We start from the raw sequence: 19,787 nt of genomic DNA, 5'->3' as shown, positions 1-19,787 counted from the left end.
AATCTCTTCATGTCGCTCAGTTTGGAGCAATTCTTATTCTGTTTCACTTCAGATACTGCTTTCGCCTCATTCTCTCTCTCCTTTCCTTTCAGGATTTCAGTTGTGCAGATTCTATATCTGTTTGTGTTGTCCTTTTTGTCTCATGTTCTTTTCTGTATTTTCCTTCCTATTTGCTTTCCCAGATTCAGCCTAGAGAGATAGTTTTTACCGACCCATCTTCAGTTTATGAGTCCTTTTTTGCTCACCTGCTCAAACTACTGTTAAGTACATTTATTTAGCTTCTAATTTTAATTTTGAATTTTTTCTTTTGTAAAATTTTTTTTTAAACAAATTCAAGTTTCCTGGTGAAGTTCACATTCTTACGTATTTTTTGAACATATTCATTATAATTATTCTGAAGTCCATCTTTAATAACCATATTTACTGGATTATATATGCATTTCTTTCTGTTTTCTTAGTTATTGGCAGTTCTTAGTTCTTAGTTATTGAAAGACCTGGGCTTTAACTTCTTTAATTTAGATTCTTAGCCTTTTGTCCTATGCAGTGTAAGAATTAAGCTTTTCTGCACTTTCTTCTGCTTCCAGTTTCTGGCCTCTTATATTCCCCCAAACCTGTGTTTCTCTGGTTCTAGAAGATTACCAGAAATCTCTCTTGCTGTCTCTTCTGAGCTGTGGTCCTCTTCAGGATTCATAGTTTTCCTCACTCCCTCAGGGCGAAAGTAACCCCTAAACTGTCATCTCGCTTCTCTGCTATTTGTTCCCTTTTCTTTGCGATCTTGGCCCCTCTGGTCTGGCTTACTTCAGTAGCTCTCCAGTGTTTCTAACTGATACTTGAAATGTTATCCATCAAAAGCTAATTCAACCAGAAGCAGATGTCAAAAAATTATTTACTGAATATCTATTACGTGCCAGGTTAGTGCTCACTGCTGGTCACACAATGTTGTCATGTTTCTAAACAGATTTAGAACAAGTAGTTAATAAGTTATATGTGTATATCTTCACATATGACATATTCTCTGACTCAGCAACTAATGTTCTACTGACTAACAGGGAAATGTGACACCAGATATAATGGTAAAAGCCTGGGTTAGTAGCGTACGAAGCGAGCTCGGAGGAGGAGCACTGAACTTCGCCCAAAGCTGGGAGCAGGGAAAATGAGTCAGGAATGCTTCCTAGAGGAGGTACGACTCCAGACAGGAATTTCAGAGATTGAGTTAGTTAAGCATAAGTTGGCATTGACTTGACCCAATATAATTTCTAAGTAGCTATATTAATACTTAAAATGTACCGCTTATTTCTATTAAAAGCATGACTGGATTTGAAACATTAAAAATATGTTTGAAGATATAAAAGTTGGTTTAAAAATTGTAACCACTCCAATTGATTTCTCCTCAGGTGTTCAAGGCAATGAATATCCCACAAATCAGGAATCCTTCTCTGCTGCCCCCGGACGCGATGCCCAAAGCCTATTCTGCAAAGATCGCCCTTCTGGGCGCTGGGCCTGTGAGTATAAGCTGTGCTTCCTTCTTGGCCCGGTTAGGCTACTCCGACATCACCATATTCGAAAAGCAAGAATATGCGGGTGGTTTAAGGTAATGTCGACTTTATTTCATGTTCATAGCGTCAGAAATGATGGGGCAAAACAGTTACGAATATTGTTGGTTTGTAACCATATAGGAACTTCTGGCTCGCAGGTGGTATTGTTAAATGTTCTTTTTCCAAATGCTCAAATTTTGATTTCATTATTCACTTTAAATTCACAGTTGGCTTTAAGCAATATTTATTTAAAATTTTATCTGTCCAGTCCTATGAATTTAAGAGAAATCTCAGCAAAATATTTTATGAAAGAGGAACCAATCATACGAAAACTTATTTCATCCCTGAAAATCTTTCTTTTAATGGAGATATATGTGAAAATTATGCAAGTTAGTGATGGGGAAACCTCCTTCCGCAGAATATTGGACAATTCATTTAGTCGTGTACGTGGACGTATGTCCTGCTCACATATTTTCAGTCTACAGTCTTTGAAGTTTTGCATTTTATTACAGTTATCTTAGAGTCTACTAAAAATGTTCCATTTCAATGTATGTTTATTTAGTACTTATCTTATAAATACCTTATTAGTATTTGCTATTAATCAGCATCATTATTGTAAACCAGTATTCAGTCACATAGTTTTTTATTCTCATGAAGATTCATACATTAAAATGGAAAATGTATACTTTGTATCGGTGACTTTCAGATATTTATACCAAGCTTAAAAATTGGATGGAGTTCGCTTTATTTAAAATGAATGAAATTCTCTAGAATACCCAATGGAGAAAAGGCAGTCTCTTCAACAAATGATATTAAGAAAGCTGGACAGCTACATGTAAATCAGTGGAATGAGAACGTTCTCTCACACCCTATACAAACATAAACTCAAAATAGTTTAAAGACCTAAACATAAGACGTGACACCATCCAACTCCTAGAAAGAAACATAGGTAGAACACTCGTTGACATAAAGCATAGCAACATTTTTTTTTTGGATCCTAAAGCAAAGGAAATAAAATAAAAAATGAACAAGTAGGACCTAATTAAACCTTAAAGCTTTTGCACAGCAAAGGAAGCCATCAACAAAATGAAATGACAACCCACAGAATGGGAGAAAACATTTGCAAATGATATGAACGACATGGGATTAATATCCAAAATATACAAACAGCTCATACAACTGAGTATCAAAAAAGAAACAACCCAATCAAAAAATGTGCAGAAGATCTAGACATTTCTCCAAAGAAGACATACAGATGGCCAAAAGGCACATGAAAAGATGCTCAGCATCACTAATTATTAGAGAAATGCAAATCAGAACTACAATGAGGTATCACCTCACACTGGTCAGAATGGCCATTATCAAAAAGTCTACAAGTATTAATTGCTGGAGAGGGTTTGGAGAAAAAGGAACCCTCCTACACTGTCTGTAGGGATGTAAACTGGTGCAGCCACTACAGAAAACAGTATGGCAGGTCCTCAGAAAACAAAGATAGAGTTACCATATGATCCAGCAATCCCAGTTCTGGGCATATATCCAGAAAAGATGAAAACTTTAATTTGAAAAGATACACGCATCCCAATGTTCATAGAAGCACTATTTACAACAGCCAAGAGATGGGCCGACTCAGGTGCCCATCACCAGATGATTATTTTAAGAAAAAAAATATATGTATATACACATACACACACAATGGAATATATTACTCAACCATAAGAATGAAATATTGTCATTTGGAGCAACATGGATAGACCTAGAGAGTATCATATGAAGTGAAAAACAATCAGAGAATAATATTATATGATATCACTTATATGTGTAATCTAAAAAATAATACAAATGAATCTATATACAAAACAGAAGCAGACTCACAGACATAGGAGACAAATTCTTGGTTACCAGAGGTGAAAGGGAGTGGGGGAGGGATAAATTAGGAGTCTGGGATTAACAGATGTAAACTACTGTGCATAAAATAGATAAGCAACAAGGATTTGCTGTGTAGCACAGGGAACTATATTGAATATCTTACAATAACCTATAATGGAAAATGATCTGAAAAAACATATGCAAAATAAATGAAACTCTATAGTGGACATATATTATGTTTAGGATCATAAGGAAATAAACTTTATTTTAAGTAGGGAGTGGATATCCCTTAAAACAACTGATGTAAAAATGAGAAAGAATCTAGGTGGTAAATTAATACTGTTACTCAACTTATTGTTTTTTTCCCTAAATGTGTTACCTTACGTCAGATAATCATGGATTATAAAAATACAGCCATATGGCTTATCTGTTGCTATACTTAGCATTTAAGTTTTGATGGCTACTGAACTATTTTAAAGCAGCAAATTAGTCATATTTAATAATCACAGAGAAAAAATTTAATCAAGTTGTGACTAAAATTTGAGCTTAATCTTCTTTTACATTTTATGATACCTATAAATACGTATCAGTAAATGTATAAATTTTAATATTGGTCCACTGGCAATATGCTTAACTCAAGGTAAGTTATCATTAATATAAAACTATATGACTATTTGACTGAATCATCAAGCAAAAATGTCACATAGTAGGAAGGCCCTTTAGAGAGGATCTGAAGCATAAACTGAAGAATAAATAGGCTTATTGCCAAGAATAATTATTTTTCTGCATTGATATTTCACCACTATGAGTTTTAAGGTATTTCATATATTTTATAAAAATGTCTTTCCTAGAAAGTAAAATACCTAATACATTATTTTGCTGAAATTATTTAGACTTTCTTTTTTAATGGCATTTTACCACAGCTTTATTAATTAGGAAAAGCATAATCCATTAGCAACATACGTATAAACATTGTACATTTTTTTCAATTATACACATCAACGAGTATGTGGGCTAATTTAAAAAATATGAACTTAATTGTTGTGGAGCCTAGTAGAGTAGGAAACATCTTTTTATCCAGTAATTGCATTTTCACAAGAAGCCTAAGATGGAAGAAGCCCTGTTTGTGAATTATTGTGTTGACAATTTTGGTAGAAGGTTATTACGGTCATTAGCATCTCTATTTTTTAACTCAAGTACAGGATGGGCATTCTAAATCATATAAATTGGCATTAAACTTGTGTTTTTATGTATTTGCTGAACCTATTTTAGTGGGACAGATTCCCCTGGGTTAATGACCAAGCATGTCTTTTTAAAACTGTTTTTGTTTTATTTTCTTTCCTTTGCCTTTGAATCTTCCCAGTGTCCAGGGACAATAAAAGTGTTTAATCAGTCTCCTTTGGACTGCCCCATGGTAGTGGCATTATGTGTCACTGTTAGAGGATTATAAAGACTGGCACTGGAACGTAGCCAGCATTACAACCACAACACTTTTCTGTTAATTTATTTTCTCTTACAGATGCCTCTCATTCTCTTGTATCTTCAAAGTGGCTAGAAAAGATTAAATTAGCTTTGTATTTGAAATCAATTGCTTAAAGAGGTGATGTCAAGTTTTATCTTTCTTTTTCCTTTGCATCCAAACAGTTGCTTTTAAACCTGGTGTATAAGTATCAGAACCACTTTTTAAAAACATCACTAGAGTTGGTGAAAGATAACCAGGACTTAATCCCTGTTGTATTGAACACAATCAATTGATTGTTTGTGATGTTGCAATGAATTTATAAAACATTCAGTAGCCTTGCTTTCTTTCAACTGTGGCTTCTTTTTTCAAGATACGAGTTTAAAAAAGTTAAAAGACTTGATATTATGATAATAAAGGTATATCAAGATGCTGTTAAGAGACTCTAAGTGTGCACGTATATATACATATACTTTCTGATTCCCTATGCAATTAATATATGTGAATGATGACTTTTTATTAGATAGGGCAGTTAGAACAATGATGGCCTTTGCTTTAGCTGTCTCAGACGTTATATTTTCACTGTGTCTATTGTATTTCAAGTTGATTGACAATAAAGAAATGGGGTTTAGATGAAGTAGTTGTAGTAATAGGAAATATTTTGAGAACATGTGTGATGCAACACACATTGAAAGTGTGGTATGTATGTCATGATAAACGAAAGTAAAGCTCTATCAAAGTATGAGAACTGTGCTTTGGAAAGAGTGAAAGGGGGTTGTTACTGGTTAATTCCATTTAGATGAAAGAAACATGAATGTACAAGAGACATTTTTTTTTTCAGATTATCTGGGCAACCCACTGACCGTACTAAAGGATTTATGGCCACATGGAAAATTTCTTCCAAAACTTTAGATTGTTAAAAGGGCACTATATAAAGCATAAAACTTTGTTTGTATAAGCACGATAAATTTGGGAAGTAAACACTCCAGTTAAATTCAATCTTCCATCATTTTGCCCCTTTTCTCACCGTGCAGTCTTGAGGGTCATCTCATTTATTTTCATGGTTTCAATTCTCACCTACATGCAAATTATTTAAAAATCTATGTCTGCCCTGGTCATACATTCAAATTCTGGCCACGTCTCCTAAACCTCGCCATACCAATATTGCTCCTTTTCCTGAGTTTGCTGTCCCAGTGATGGCGTCACCAGAACACACGGAGTTGTCTGCATTACTGTTCTCTATCCTGGCACTTGTATTCTGTGACTGTAAAAAATATCCTCTTACCCTTCCCTCTTTGATGTTCTTAAAATCTCACTTCCTGTGCCACTGCAGTAACCTCCAAGTGGATCTCTTTGCTTCCTGTTTTGCCTTTTTCAAATTCATTCTCCTGTAGTTCCAAAATCTGGTTATATTACATTTCTACTTGAAAACTCTCAATAAATCTCAATAACCTAAAAGATAAAGGATCTATCATGGCACAGAAAGCCCTCCATAAGCTGATGTTTACTGATCATTTTCCTTCCCTCCCTCTTTCTCTCCTTCCTTCTTTCCTCCCTGCCTTCCTTCTTTCCTTATTTATTTATCTCCTGCTACATGCTGGTCATTATCTCAGGCACTAGAGCTACAAAAGTGAATAAAACAAAGTACCTGTTCTCATGGGGCTCGTATTCTAGTGATGAGGTGGCGGACATTAAAGCAAAAATAAACCAACTATAGACTGTGTCAGGTGTTTGTAAATGCGTGAGGAGGGTTTAACAATGGCAGTTCAGTGCTGCAACTAAAGCACTTGGCACCGGGAGTAAGAACTTTTTCAAACACGCTTAATCTCTTGTCTGTACAGTAAAGTAATTTTCAATAAGAATCATGTAATGCTCAGTAATTATAATTTTTATTCACTCTAATAAAATCAAATATTAGCAATCAAAATGAAAAATTAATATCAGAGGTATAGCTCACACTGTTTCGCTGTTTTAAATTTTAAATACAAATTAAAAACTTCTTGTGGTCCACAAAAGAATGGGATTTAAGTAGAATCACGTTGCTTCATGTGTTGTCATTTTATCAATGACAAATCGGCTGTTTAAACATTGGAATACGTGATCCTGCAGGGGTGGGGACACACTGCCCTCAGGCCATTGGGATGCGGGATGCTTGCAGTTGTATTAGCATGTGCCAGGGACCCCTGTTTCACTGGAGTTCTGCGTATTAACTTCTTTGTAGAACTTAATGGTTTTTAAAGAATGGATAATAAAAAGGGATCATTGAAAGCTTACACCTGTATTACTGAAACTCTATAGAACTGTAGCAATTATTTAGAATTTAGCTTTACCAAAGAGTTTTTAGAATATTATTGACATTGTTTAGAGTTACCAGCTCATGATGATGATACAAAATGGGCTTATTTTTTGTCAGTTTTATAACTCTTTAAATAGTCTAAAAACAATGTACCTTTTTATGTTGTCCTGTGCCTGGACTTGGTATGATGCTGGTAAAGGAACAGAGTATAAAGTTTAGGGCTTGAGCAACTCATCTGAGGACATATGTTAGGGTGGGGGAACCAAAGTTCAGTTTGGGGCATGATAAATTTGAGATACCTATTAAATGTCCAAGTGAATGTGAAGGTCTGGAATTCAGGTCTGAGGATAAATATTGGGCACCATCACATACAGATGGCATTTAAAGCTCTGAGATAAGGTGAGATTCACCTGGTATCCAGGGTGGTAGGGTTCCTGCTAAAGACTGCTGACAGTCCTCTGCTCCATTCCCCATCCCCTGAGCACAGCATGTACTTTTTTTTCCCGCCTTCCCCTTCTGTTCCTCCTCCTTATCCTTTTCCCCATCTTGAGATGTGTCTTCTTCATTTATCTGAAAGTGATCCTTTGTCACATTTCACTTACATGGTTCTCTCATCCCACAATGCACTTTTCCTCCTTTGAAACGCTCTTGTTCACTTTCGGTGTTTTGTACTTGCCACACTGTACTGTGATTGTGTGCGTGTGCTATTGCCCATCTGTCTGCTGACCTCATCCATTGGTGAATATAAATATGTCACATTTCACATTTATAGCAATCAGTAATCACCTCCCTGTCCCCTGCCTACTTGATTAGGATCAAGTCTAACACTTTTTAGTATCTCACATCACCCTCATTTCCTATTAGGAGATGCTTGGAGATGTGAGCCTCACACATTTATTCATAACACACATGCTAGGGTAAGCGTTGGTTACGATGCTTTGGGGGCAGCATGTGGTTCTGAGCAGAGCTGCTGAAGCTCCTGGCATTCCATTTGCTCTGGTGGCCATTTTAGTTTTCAGAGTTAAACAGAATTTCTCCTTGCTCAAATTTCTTCTTGCTAGGTTGAGTATGGTCTCTTCCTTTCTTTCTGGTCAACAGAAAAATTATTCCTACTTTATTTACCTGCTCTGTCAGAGCTATTTCTGAAATTAGAACCATTAGCCTGAACTACGATAGCTTTTTTTTTCTTTTATGTTGTACACTTCTACTTGGATCCCATAAAAGTCCCATGTCAGAGGAAGGTGCTGAGCCTCCCAGTGTGTTCGTATGTATTTAGAGCCTCACCTTGCTGTGGTTGGTTTAGTTAGCTAGAATTTTTGCTTTCCTGTCCAGCCTTTTGAGGACCTTCATCAGACTCCAACGTTACTCCATTTTCAGCCTCTCCCACAGGCCCCCAGGTCTGTGAAGACTGGGTGTCTGTGCCTATGCATGATCCATAATATTTAAAAGTTTCTCTGCTTGGTCTTGGAAGGTACAGGGAGAAAAAAAAATACCCTCTTTCCTCTTAGGTCAGTAGCTGGGCTTGTGAAATAAACTAACACAAGACAGATTAAGGAGAAAAACAGCGTTTATTAGCACAGGTATTGTTCAAACACATAGGAGACCTCGGTGATGAGTCACTCAGAGAATGGGGGTCAGAAATGAGGTTTATATAGCATCTTAACAAAGAACAATACATATGGCGAGAAGTGACAAGACAGAGGAAGAAGAGTTTGTCCTTTTAGGAGCAGCAAACTATGAAAAGGTAAATATGGGCGGAAACTAATGAAATGTAAGGGTTATTTAGTAAGGTTTGTAAGGCAGATTCCTCTTGGTGCCCATCTCTGGGCTGACAGGATCCAGAATTGTCTCCTGGTGATTTGTCCTAAGAGTTTTGCCCTTCTTGGTATGGGAAAGGGAGACATACCTTTGCAAATTTACATACTGCTTTTTGGCAAAAAAACAGAGGAGTAAAGAGCTTTTCTTGTATGTTTCTTCTCAATTGTCTTCAGCTCAAAATAATCCTGTTCCAAAGTGGTGTGTCTTTGAGGGTCAGATCCTGCTACCCTACAAAGGCAGAGCCCTCCGTGGTGCCCAGAGCGTTATGATGACCTCTGAGGTAGTGTGGGTGTCCACAGACCAGCTTAGGAGGTTCTCATCTCTGACCTCACCCCTAAATCATTCTTATGTGTAATCTTACGCCCTAACTAGATGGAAATCTCCTTTAATATAAGGCCTTGATTCGATACTGTTCAGTACTTTGCATTTTCTGTAGCACTGAGCGTGGTGCCTTGTTGATTGATGTATGGAAATAAATTGAATAATCAAGTTCTTAAGTCACCAAATAATGAAAAAACTACAGATACACTTTGAAAGACCTTGCACTGAATGATCCAGAAAGTTCATCTTCAACAGTTATTTAGTTTACAGATCAGTCTCTCCAATGCTTGGATGTATCTCCTTCATTACACGTGCTACATTCTGTTCTAATGATCTGCTCATGTATCTTTGCTCACAAGAACGAGAGCTTATTAAAAGTGGGAATTTGGCCAAATTTGCCATCGATCACTGCAGCTAGCACTGTGCCTGGGTATTTGTAAATGCTTATTGAATGAATAGTTCAATGAATACATGAATTGCTGTATATTCATGAACGTATGTACCCTTTTTATTGCTATAAGGTATTGAAAAGTTGTTTGAGCTTAGGTGTGAACACTCTAAACTACCAACTGTTGAAATGGTTGTATTTTAGGACTCATGTATTTTTTTAAGTGCAAACAATGAGCACTGATATCAAATAGGATTACTTTTTAATGACTGTATCCTTTTGGGAACTTACTGCTTTCCTAAAAGATTGTTTTACTATAAACATGAAAAAAACATATCCTGTAATATCCTTAACAGCATGCTAATACAAAATTACAGATTTGAATTTGAACAAAGTAGACTTATAGTTATAGAACATACATGTATGTAGGTATATATACACGTATATATGATATGAAACATTATACACTTTCAAGTAATTTTTTTAAGATTTTGTTTTCTTAGAAATTTATAAAAAATTTTAGTAAATAAGTCAACTAAATACTGTGATAGACTTAAAAGTATCGGAACTGCTTTGGACTAATCGTCTAATATTATTTGTTTTTCTTTGTTTGTACTTACTGATTTTCACATCAGTTCCTACTGTTTCTAGGTAACCCGTATCATATTTTGTCAATGTGGATGTCCTCACACTCACGTTATGTGATATGACAATACTCTTAGAAGAGATAGTCATTTCTTTAATACTGATCAATAAAGACATGTTGCAGTTTTAAAACTAGTGATTTTTTCACAAATAATGCTTCCTTTTTTTTTTTTTTTCTCCAGTACTTCTGAAATCCCTCAGTTCCGGCTGCCGTATGATGTAGTGAATTTTGAGATTGAGCTTATGAAGGACCTTGGTGTAAAGGTAAGTGAAAAACAGAATGCTTAACATGTTTATTGCTCCAAAAGAAAGAAGTATGCTCTACACTAAAGATTAGCAGCAAAATGTCACACACTTTAGGAAAGAACAATTAAAAGCTACACCAGGCAGAAGCAGAAAGATGCTTCTCCTTGCTTAGGGCATTTGTCTGTCTACTGTCTGAATGCCACTAGCCTGGAAAAGGGCAATCAATAGTTCTCATCTGGCACGCCTGCATGTGATTAATTGTCTGTAAGAAACAAATTCCTAAATTGCTTTAGGGGTTCAGTGCAGCTAATAGAAGGATTTGGTTTCTTTAGTCATGTTTTTTCCATGCAAGTTGTGTGCACTCTGAAACATTTGTATTTCACAATTTGGAACATAATTTCTTACAGAGGTTTATTTTATTATATGCATAATGTCCAAGTATTAATGTGCTAATTCTTTCTCCACATAAACAGTAAATCAGCAAGGTAGAAAGAAACAGCTTTGTATCTGTGTAACGTGAAATAAATATTGTGTTGTTCTTTTAAACACGGACAAAAATTAACACATTTTATTTTTAGAATATAGTTTTAGATAGTCCGGTTCTTTCCTATAATTTAAAAATATCATACTCTGCTCTTCACTTGAACAAATTGCTCATTTTGTTTCAAAAATTACCTTTCCATAGTAGATAAAAAATAATAGATCAACAAAGTACTATGATTTACATAATACATTCTTTAAGTACACATAGAAGTTATTTTGAAAAATGATTAAAAAACTATTCATGGCTCTTGCATTTAGAAATAAAAATTAAAATAATCAATAAAAAGGGAAGCACTCAAAACAATATTTTTGTGCTTTTACATCTGTAATTACATTTTATCTGGCAGTGGTTGGGTGATGGAACATTTACACAAAATCCCTAAACAAAAAATCTTATAGTAAGTACTCATACTACATGTACACAAATTTATGAAAACTCAGCATTCAAAAAGAGTGTTTAAGATAGATTTAATGGTGGTTATTTGCTTTATAAAAATATATTCTGAGAACATTTTTGAATATACTTTTATAAAGCAAATAATGTTCGCCTAGAACAGTCTACCCAAGCAATAGAAATAAAAGCAAGAATAAACAAATGGGACCTAATGAAACTTACAAGCTTCTGCACAGCAAAGGAAACCATAAGTAAAAAAAAAAACTACAACCTACGGAATGGGAGAAAATTTTTGCAAATGAAACCGACAAAGGCTTGATCTCCAGAATATATAAGCAGCTCATACGACTTAATAAGAAAAAAACAAACAACCCAATCCAAAAATGGGCAGAAGACCTAAACAAGCAATTCTCCAAGGAAGACATACAAATGATCAATAGGCACATGAAAAAATGCCCAGTATCACTAATTATCAGAGAAATGCAAATCAAAACTACAGTGAGGTATCACCTCACCCCAGTCAGAATGGCCATCATTCAAAAGTCCACAAATGACAAATGCTGGAGAGGCTGTGGAGAAAGGGGAACCCTCCTACACTGCTGGTGGGAATGCAGTTTGGTGCAGCCACTATGGAAAACAGTGTGGAGATTCCTCAAAAGACTAGGAATAGACTTACCATATGACCCAGGAATCCCGCTCCTGGTATCCAGAAGGAACCCTACTTCAAAATGACACCTGCACCCCAATGTTCATAGCAGCACTATTTACAATCAAGACATCGAAACAGCCTAAATGTCCATCAACAGATGATTGGATAAAGAAGAGGTGGTATATTTATACAATGAAATACTATTCAGCCATAAAAACCGACAACATAATGCCATTTGCAGCAACATGGATGCTCCTGGAGAATGTCATTCTAAGTGAAGTAAGCCAGAAAGAGAAAGAAAAATACCATATGAGATTACTCATATGTGGAATCTAAACAAAAAAAAAACCAGAAACAAACAAACAAACAAAAACGAACAAAACATAAATATAAAACAGAAACAGACTCATAGACATAGAATACAAATTTGTGGTTGCCAAGGGGTTGGTGGGTGGGAAGGGATAGACTGGGATTTCAAAATGTAGAATAGATAAAAAAGATTATATTATATAGCACAGGGAAATATATACAAGATTTTATGGTAGCTCACAGAGAAAAAAATGTGACAATGAATATATATATGTTCATGTATAACTGAAAAATTGTGCTCTACACTGGAATTTGACACAACATTGTAAAATTATTATTAATCAATAAAAATGTTTATGTATATATTCTGAAAAGTTCCTTAAGTATCTTTTATTTTGAGTACAAGTTCTTGCCTAAATCTCATTAAATAAGGAAATGATTATTGAAACTTCAAAGTAATGTAGTAGGTGATGCTTCCAACTGAAGATGAATCAGAAATTGAAGACACTTCTAAATTCATCTTATAAGCAATTGCAACATTGCATTCAATTTTTACAGTACAAGGTATATTGCATAAATCAGAGTATACCCACTGCTCTTATAAGGAAACTCATCAAGACATAGTAGAGGTCGATGAACTGAGTGCCAGAAAATGTACATTTCACCTCTAATCATGCTACTTTCTAATTTTATAGTCAGATAACCTTGACAGTCAATTAGTGTCCCTAGCCTTGGTCAATATTTGTTCAAAGGTAAAAGTATGCCACTACCATTTGTGTAAAGTATAAACATACCTGCTTACATCTGCTTAGAATAGCTCTGGAAATATGTAAGAATCTGATCGTATAAGTTGCCTTTGGGAAGGTGTAGGAAGGGCTTTATCACCATTTTGCACATTTGAATTTTAAACCTTATGAATTTATTATATTATTAAGAAAAAATTGGAACCTAGGTTAAGGAGAAGGTTAATACTGTCTTGTCCACCCCTCAGGTTGTTTTAAAATGTGAAGGAAATAAAGTATTCAAACTTGCTTTGTAAGTGATACATTCTGTAGACAATTTTGAGAGAGACAGCAATGAGACTCTTCTTCAGCTTTGAGGGCTTGCATCCACTGATGAAGTACTTACATCTTTTATGATATACTAACTTTATTCTTGAATGGATATTAAGTGTTCTACATTTGTTACCACCTTTCCCTCACCGCTAGATTCTTCTTGTAACCTGCCTTCTGTTTTTACCTCTCAACTAACATTATATAAAGTCAACAATAATTTCCTAGCAATGAAATGAGTTTTTCCCTGGGTTCACACTGCTGGCTTCTGTGCAGTGTGTGATGTATTCTATGCATATATGTATAGCTTTCATGATCTAGCATTCTCTTGGTTATTATCTGATTTTTTCCCTTTTTTTCTCTTTCTAATAGGTTTATTTCATTTATTCAATAAATAATTATTGAGGATTTACTACTGCCAAGTAGTTTGCTAAAAACTAGTCTAGAACCATCTTTTGAACTCCAGTCCTATATTAAATAGTTTAGTGAGCACATCTATTATCCAAATAACATCATACTCATCATATCCAGACTTAGTTTAATTCTCTTCCTTCCCAACTATGTTCTTCAGCTAAATTTCTTGTTGAATAATTTCAGTTTATTTTGTATCTAATAACTTGACAGATTAGTTCTTATTAATTCTAAAATGAATTTTTCCAGTCAAATATTGTGTCAGAAGAAACCTATTTGTACAGTATGTAGTACATACATTTTTTCTTCCACTATTTCATTGTCTGGAATCTCTAGTAGTCATAAAAGCAGTAATACCTGGCACCTTTTCAGATCTATGAAATAGCGGTTTTAATCATATCGAATAAATGTTTTCTTTTCTTAGACTTAGAATTCTAAAATTTTCTGTGGTCAACTTTTATTTTTATAAAAAAGAGGTGTTACATTTTTAATTGCCCTTTTTAAAAATTAGGTTCAGTTAACTCAGTTAATGCATTGAATTATATTAATGTTTGCATTTCTGGAATGTATATAGTTTTGCATCATGTTTTATTATACCTGTACATCTAGAACTAGCTATGTTTTCTGAGTCTTTTACAAAATTCTCTTTTGCATTCACTTACTTATGTGCTGACTATTAAAATTGGAAGTTCAGCAGGAAATAGTGAAATACTGTCTTTGTAGAGTTTCAAAGCTACTGAAAGTCTGTTTTTGTGTTGCTTTATTTATTTTTGTTTATTGCCAAGAATTCACAAAGATAACAGAGTTATGCTAGCCTTATAAAAATAAAGTTCCTAGCATTTCATTACTTTCTTAAAAAGTTGTAGACCTTTATCCTACATTAAAGATATCATTATATACATGAAGATGCATTACAGTGTATAAAGAAAGTTTTTGTCAAATCTCAAAGTAGATATTGGGTGGAATTTTGACTCAGAGCTTATTATAGTCAACCCTTCTACTGAAATAATAGTTAACTCGTACACTGAGCTTGATGTGGACTGAATTTTTATTCCATTGGGAAGTTTGAGTACCTAGGACTATATTCCTAAAGCCATTAAAGGAAGGTATAGTATATGCTATAATCCACATCTAAGAAAATCGTGATAGAAAAACATTCCATATATAAAAATATGGAGGGAAGGAACAAAAACACAAACAAAATGAACGCCATGTGACTTTTCTAGAATCATACATATTTAACAAATAATATTAGGACCTCATAGTATGTCAGCCACAATTGTCAGATAATACTAGTTTTAGTTAAGTTTTACACATCTTGGTCTGATTTCCCAAGGCATACTGTAAGCAGAATTTTAACTTGTTTGTCAAAGGATCTTTCTCCTTGTTCTTTCAGAGGATGGGTTATTGGTTTGATGGCAAGTGTTTGGGGGTTCGAGGCTGTTAGAAAAGGGAAGCATGACTAGATTCCTCAGCACAGACAGGGAAGAGTCCTCGTGCTCGTCACTCCACTGATTAATGTTGTTGCTGCTCTGTTCTCTTTTGCACCTGGGAGCTACTTACTGCACAGTGATGGTTACTCTCCCCCTTCCCCACAATAGCTGTCCACAGCGTAGCGAAGTCTGGCTGGTCCCAGTCCCAGGATATTAACACCACGAGTCATGCTACTTGTCTTTCCAGTTTCTGTTGCACAAAAGTATAATTCAAATTTTTTCCTTCCTTAGTTGCACACTATTACCTGCTAGGATGGAAACAGACTGTAGAAATGCAAAGTGTCTGTCCATCTTTTCTGTGTATTGCAAACTCAGAGGCATGTTCACTCTACCAGGGTGGAAAGATTGGAATATTTTCATTCCCGTTTGATAAATCACATAATGCCACTACTCAGCCAAACTACACAGAGCACATGCACTTACATACACATATTGCATGTACACACACGTACACACATGCCCACAACAGCACCTCAAGATGGATGGGAGCTCTTTCTTCAGTCTTTTTGCTGAGTCAGTGAATAAATCAGACCTATATTCTGAGCATCACTTTCTCTGATGAACCCATTGGCAGGGCATTCCACTGCTCAACTTTGGAAATTGCATTCTTATTCAGTTTCCTAAAATTTTATTTAGAATATCTGGACCTATAATTTTCATTTATGTCTAACTTTCATTATATATTGTTATTGAGATTATTTCATAAAATAAGCACTAGAGCTTTCTTTCTTTATGATTAAAAATTAGTTTAATTTTAAAACATCTATTTGAAAAATTAGAGTAATTTATAATCCTAAAGCTTCATTATTCGATGCTTGTAATAGAATCTAATTCTATTAATTCTACTACTTCTAATAGGAATATCCACTATTAGATACTTACTATTAAATGCCTTTGATAATGTGTTTACTTTAATGATCCAGTTCACTTTGTGGTATTTGATACGTTTCAGAGTTCTGGATACTAGTTATTAATCTCACCTCAGTTGTCCCCTGCTTGTTAACTTTCAATCTGCCAATAAAATTATCTGCCAATAAAATTAGAATTATTTTAGGAAAGCAAAAATGTCCCTCTATGTTATATTCCAGGTCATTTTCTCCCCCTAGTTTCTTTCCCCATTCTTTGCTTTGGACTTTATACTCCAGAAACACAGCATTCCAGTAGTTCTCCACATGCAGTGTATTGTTCTGTGCCATTCAGGATGGTGCTGGCTCTGCCCTTCAGTCTCCTTCTAACTTCAAGAGACGTAAGAACACAGCTGTTACCCGTGCTGCTTCTGCAGTTAGACTGCATATTTGAGTTTGCTGAAGGCTGTCAGAGCTCTCTTGTCCCTTAGTATCAGCACGTGTAAAACCAGGATGGTGACGCCACTTCACAAGGCCGTGGTGAGGATGAAAGGAGCCCATTTCTGCAGTGTTTAGAAGAGAGTGGTGCACTTAGTTAAGTACTCTCTGCAGGTCAGTTGCGATTGTTGTTTTATGAATACAATGTTTTCTTGCTCTATGAAGCAGTTTAGAGACTTTTTTTCTTAGGAACATGTTGCCTTGAACCCCCCCAAAACTACCAGGCATTTTGCTTTCTTCTTTATGGTGGTAAATGGGTGTAAAACTGCAGCAAAATCTTTTACTTTGGGGAGTACGTGCTGGCGTATCCCTGACAAGCAGACTCTTCCACTTCGCTCAGGTGGGTGGTCCCTGATCTCTGTAAGCTTCTTCGTCTGCCCCCTGGGGTGCACGCGTCTTCAAGGCTCTGCCCTACCAGCTGCCTCGTGCTTCTGCTGTCCGGTCTGCATGGTGTGCTCAGGGCAATGGGTCACTGTGATGTTCTGAGCTCTCGCCAGGTCACTTTAGATTATGTATGTGACTGCAGAAGAGAGTTGATGCGTTCCTGAGGCAACCCTGTGAGTGAACATCCTTATCTCTCCGCCGTGAGTGAGCACTGTTTCTGATCCAGCATGGGATGAGAGGCGTGCGCTCACCGAGTCCGAGGCCCTTTGCCGCGCACCTGTGGACGCAGTGGCCTGCTCTGGAAATACTGCCGCGGCGGTCACGGGAACGGCAGGCAGGGCTGCCCCTGGGTCAAGCCTGCAGCAGGTTGTAGTCAGACTGCAGGAATCATTTGGGCTTAGCAGGGCCGGACTGGGGAATCAGACAGAAGCATAACATGGACCACCTCCATCTCTCCGTCCCCATCCACCCTAGGCTGTGATACTGTGTGTGATTTACTCCCTCGACCACAGTTTGGAAGTTGCCTGGCCTTCCCAGCTCTTAGAGCTAGAATGGCTCTTACTTTGCAGGCCAGAGACCCAGTGTGGGATTGCTTCGATGGCAGTAGAGCAATTTGGATTATGCACTTGGAGACTTGGGAATAACTGCTAGCTGGGTCTGAGATCCCCTCGGGCCTATTGTGAACCAGACTTTACCCAGGCTCCATTTTTCACCTGGTCTCTGTACGTCCCTGCTCCTCGGGTATCGATGTCAGGGAAGAACCTGTGTCCGGTGTCCTTGAAATGTGTGATTCCCCTTCCCCAGTGCACGGTCTCCTGGGTAAATGGCCGTCGTTCCGTCTGGGGGAAGGAGCAGAAGAATCATTACAGTGTTGACTTGCCGGGTGTTACAGGGTCTTTCTTCCCCGGGACCTGACCGCCTCTTCCGTCAGCAGGTTCAAGATCAGAAAATTGGCTCATGTCTGAGGACTGAGCAAAGTACTGTGACTTTTAATAGGAGTGCCTACCCTCTGACTCCTGGCTTTATTCATCTTCCCTGGACAATGGCTCCTATCAAAATCCTATCTATTTTTTTAAAAAGGCTTTATTGAAATCCCTCTACCTCTCTTTTTTCTCATCGGTATGACTTTAGCCAAAATGAATCTGTCCATCCTCTGAGCTCCTCTAGACGTGCTGAACATATTCTGTTATATATTATATTTATTTATGCACATCTTCTGCACAGATCTTGACTGTGCATGGACGCAGAAACTGTCTCATTTATCATTTTATTGTTTAAAATGAACAGCCTCGTGCCTTGAACATACTAATTAAGCTATGAAAGTTTACTGACTTTGGTTTTAAATACACTAACCTTTTTTCTGCTACTTAATTCAAATACATTTAGTCCTTAAGTAAAACATATGTGTTCTATTTATACACTATTTTGTATACGTAAGCCGATATACAAAACAAAAACTTCTGTGTATATGGAATTACGTATGTGGGTATATGTGTATCGAATTTTTGTTATTTTTGAAGTTGAAGATTCAGGTTTTAATTAATTGAATGCCAAAATGTAGCTACTCAAAGGTGTTTTTTTTTTTTTTTTTTACAGATAATTTGTGGTAAAAGCCTTTCAGCGAATGAAATTACTCTTAGCACTTTGAAAGAAGAAGGGTACAAAGCTGCTTTCATCGGGATAGGTGAGTAGCTTACTTTTAGATATTTTCCTTTATGGTAATTTTTTACTTCCTGACAATGCCCAGGACAATAACTACCTTTAGGCATTTTCATGGTAGATGTTGTATCTTGTTCAGGGAAGAGCTAGAAGAAATGAATGGCCAAAGAAAACTTTCTCTTTCATAACTGGTTGTCGTGCCTCACCTCATTATGGATTAACTTTGGCAAGACAGTTTTATCTCCCCATCCTCTCACGGTACTCTCATCCCAGTGAACATCTAAGAAGCAGAATGTTTTCAAGTCACAGCACAGAAGCTTGGAATTTGGGCTCAGAAATAGCTCGATGCTGTAGCTTTCTCTTCATGATAAAACAAATCAGTTAAGTTGATATTAAGGGATAGAATTGGCTCATTTTCTTTTTCTATTCTTTTTTTCTCAATATTTCCTAAAGACTTTTCATATTTGGCTGAATTTTAAAAGATGTTCAGCCATGGTTCTGAAAGTCACGCGGACGGTGTATAGCTGCCAGGGCAATTCATGTCTCTTACAGTTCCATGTTTTGCCTAAATATCCCACAGGGATTGACTTTGCTAACATTTTCCCTTCCCACTTACTGTATACTGAGGGACCAGAGAGACCAGTTGATTTGACTTAGTCTTTGCCTCATGAACTTTGGACTTATTCTCTCGTATGACCATACTGTGAACAGTTACGGCGTAGACACTGAGTCCACTCCCATGTCTTTCAGTTTGTCTGTCTCCTCTCTAGTTCACACTCTTGGAATGTGAATGTCTAATGAAACTACACAGACGTGAAAACTGGTCCATCTCTAAGTCATCACACACTGGGTAACGCTTGTTTTTGAGCTGCCCTTTTTCATGGTGTTTCCAGAGTAAAGTCATCAGGAGTGCTTCCAAGCCTACCAAGGTTTTCTTACCAGGATGCTGTGTATTCTTTGACTAGATAATTGTTAC

General features: G+C 36.4%; 1 protein-coding gene across 4 annotated transcripts in view; it reads left to right on the top strand.

The window, feature by feature from the left end:
• The window catches only part of DPYD (dihydropyrimidine dehydrogenase), a 720,636-nt gene that overhangs the window by 204,171 nt on the left and 496,678 nt on the right, over positions 1-19,787 (top strand). For 3 of the 4 annotated variants that reach the window (XM_031457506.2, XM_064488745.1, XM_064488746.1), the window contains exons 6-8: positions 1,395-1,591; positions 10,511-10,592; positions 18,749-18,836. In XM_031457506.2, the coding sequence (XP_031313366.2) occupies positions 1,395-1,591; positions 10,511-10,592; positions 18,749-18,836 (367 nt within the window). Of the gene's footprint in view, positions 1-1,394; positions 1,592-10,510; positions 10,593-18,748; positions 18,837-19,787 lie in introns of those variants that run through there. The other variant, XM_064488747.1, reaches the window with a different exon arrangement.

The sequence above is a fragment of the Camelus dromedarius genome, chromosome 9, assembly GCF_036321535.1.
Source record: "Camelus dromedarius isolate mCamDro1 chromosome 9, mCamDro1.pat, whole genome shotgun sequence".
Lineage (NCBI taxonomy): Eukaryota > Metazoa > Chordata > Mammalia > Artiodactyla > Camelidae > Camelus > Camelus dromedarius.
The sequence above is the reverse complement of the archived record's forward strand: the minus strand, read 5'-3'. Positions and strand labels throughout refer to the sequence as shown.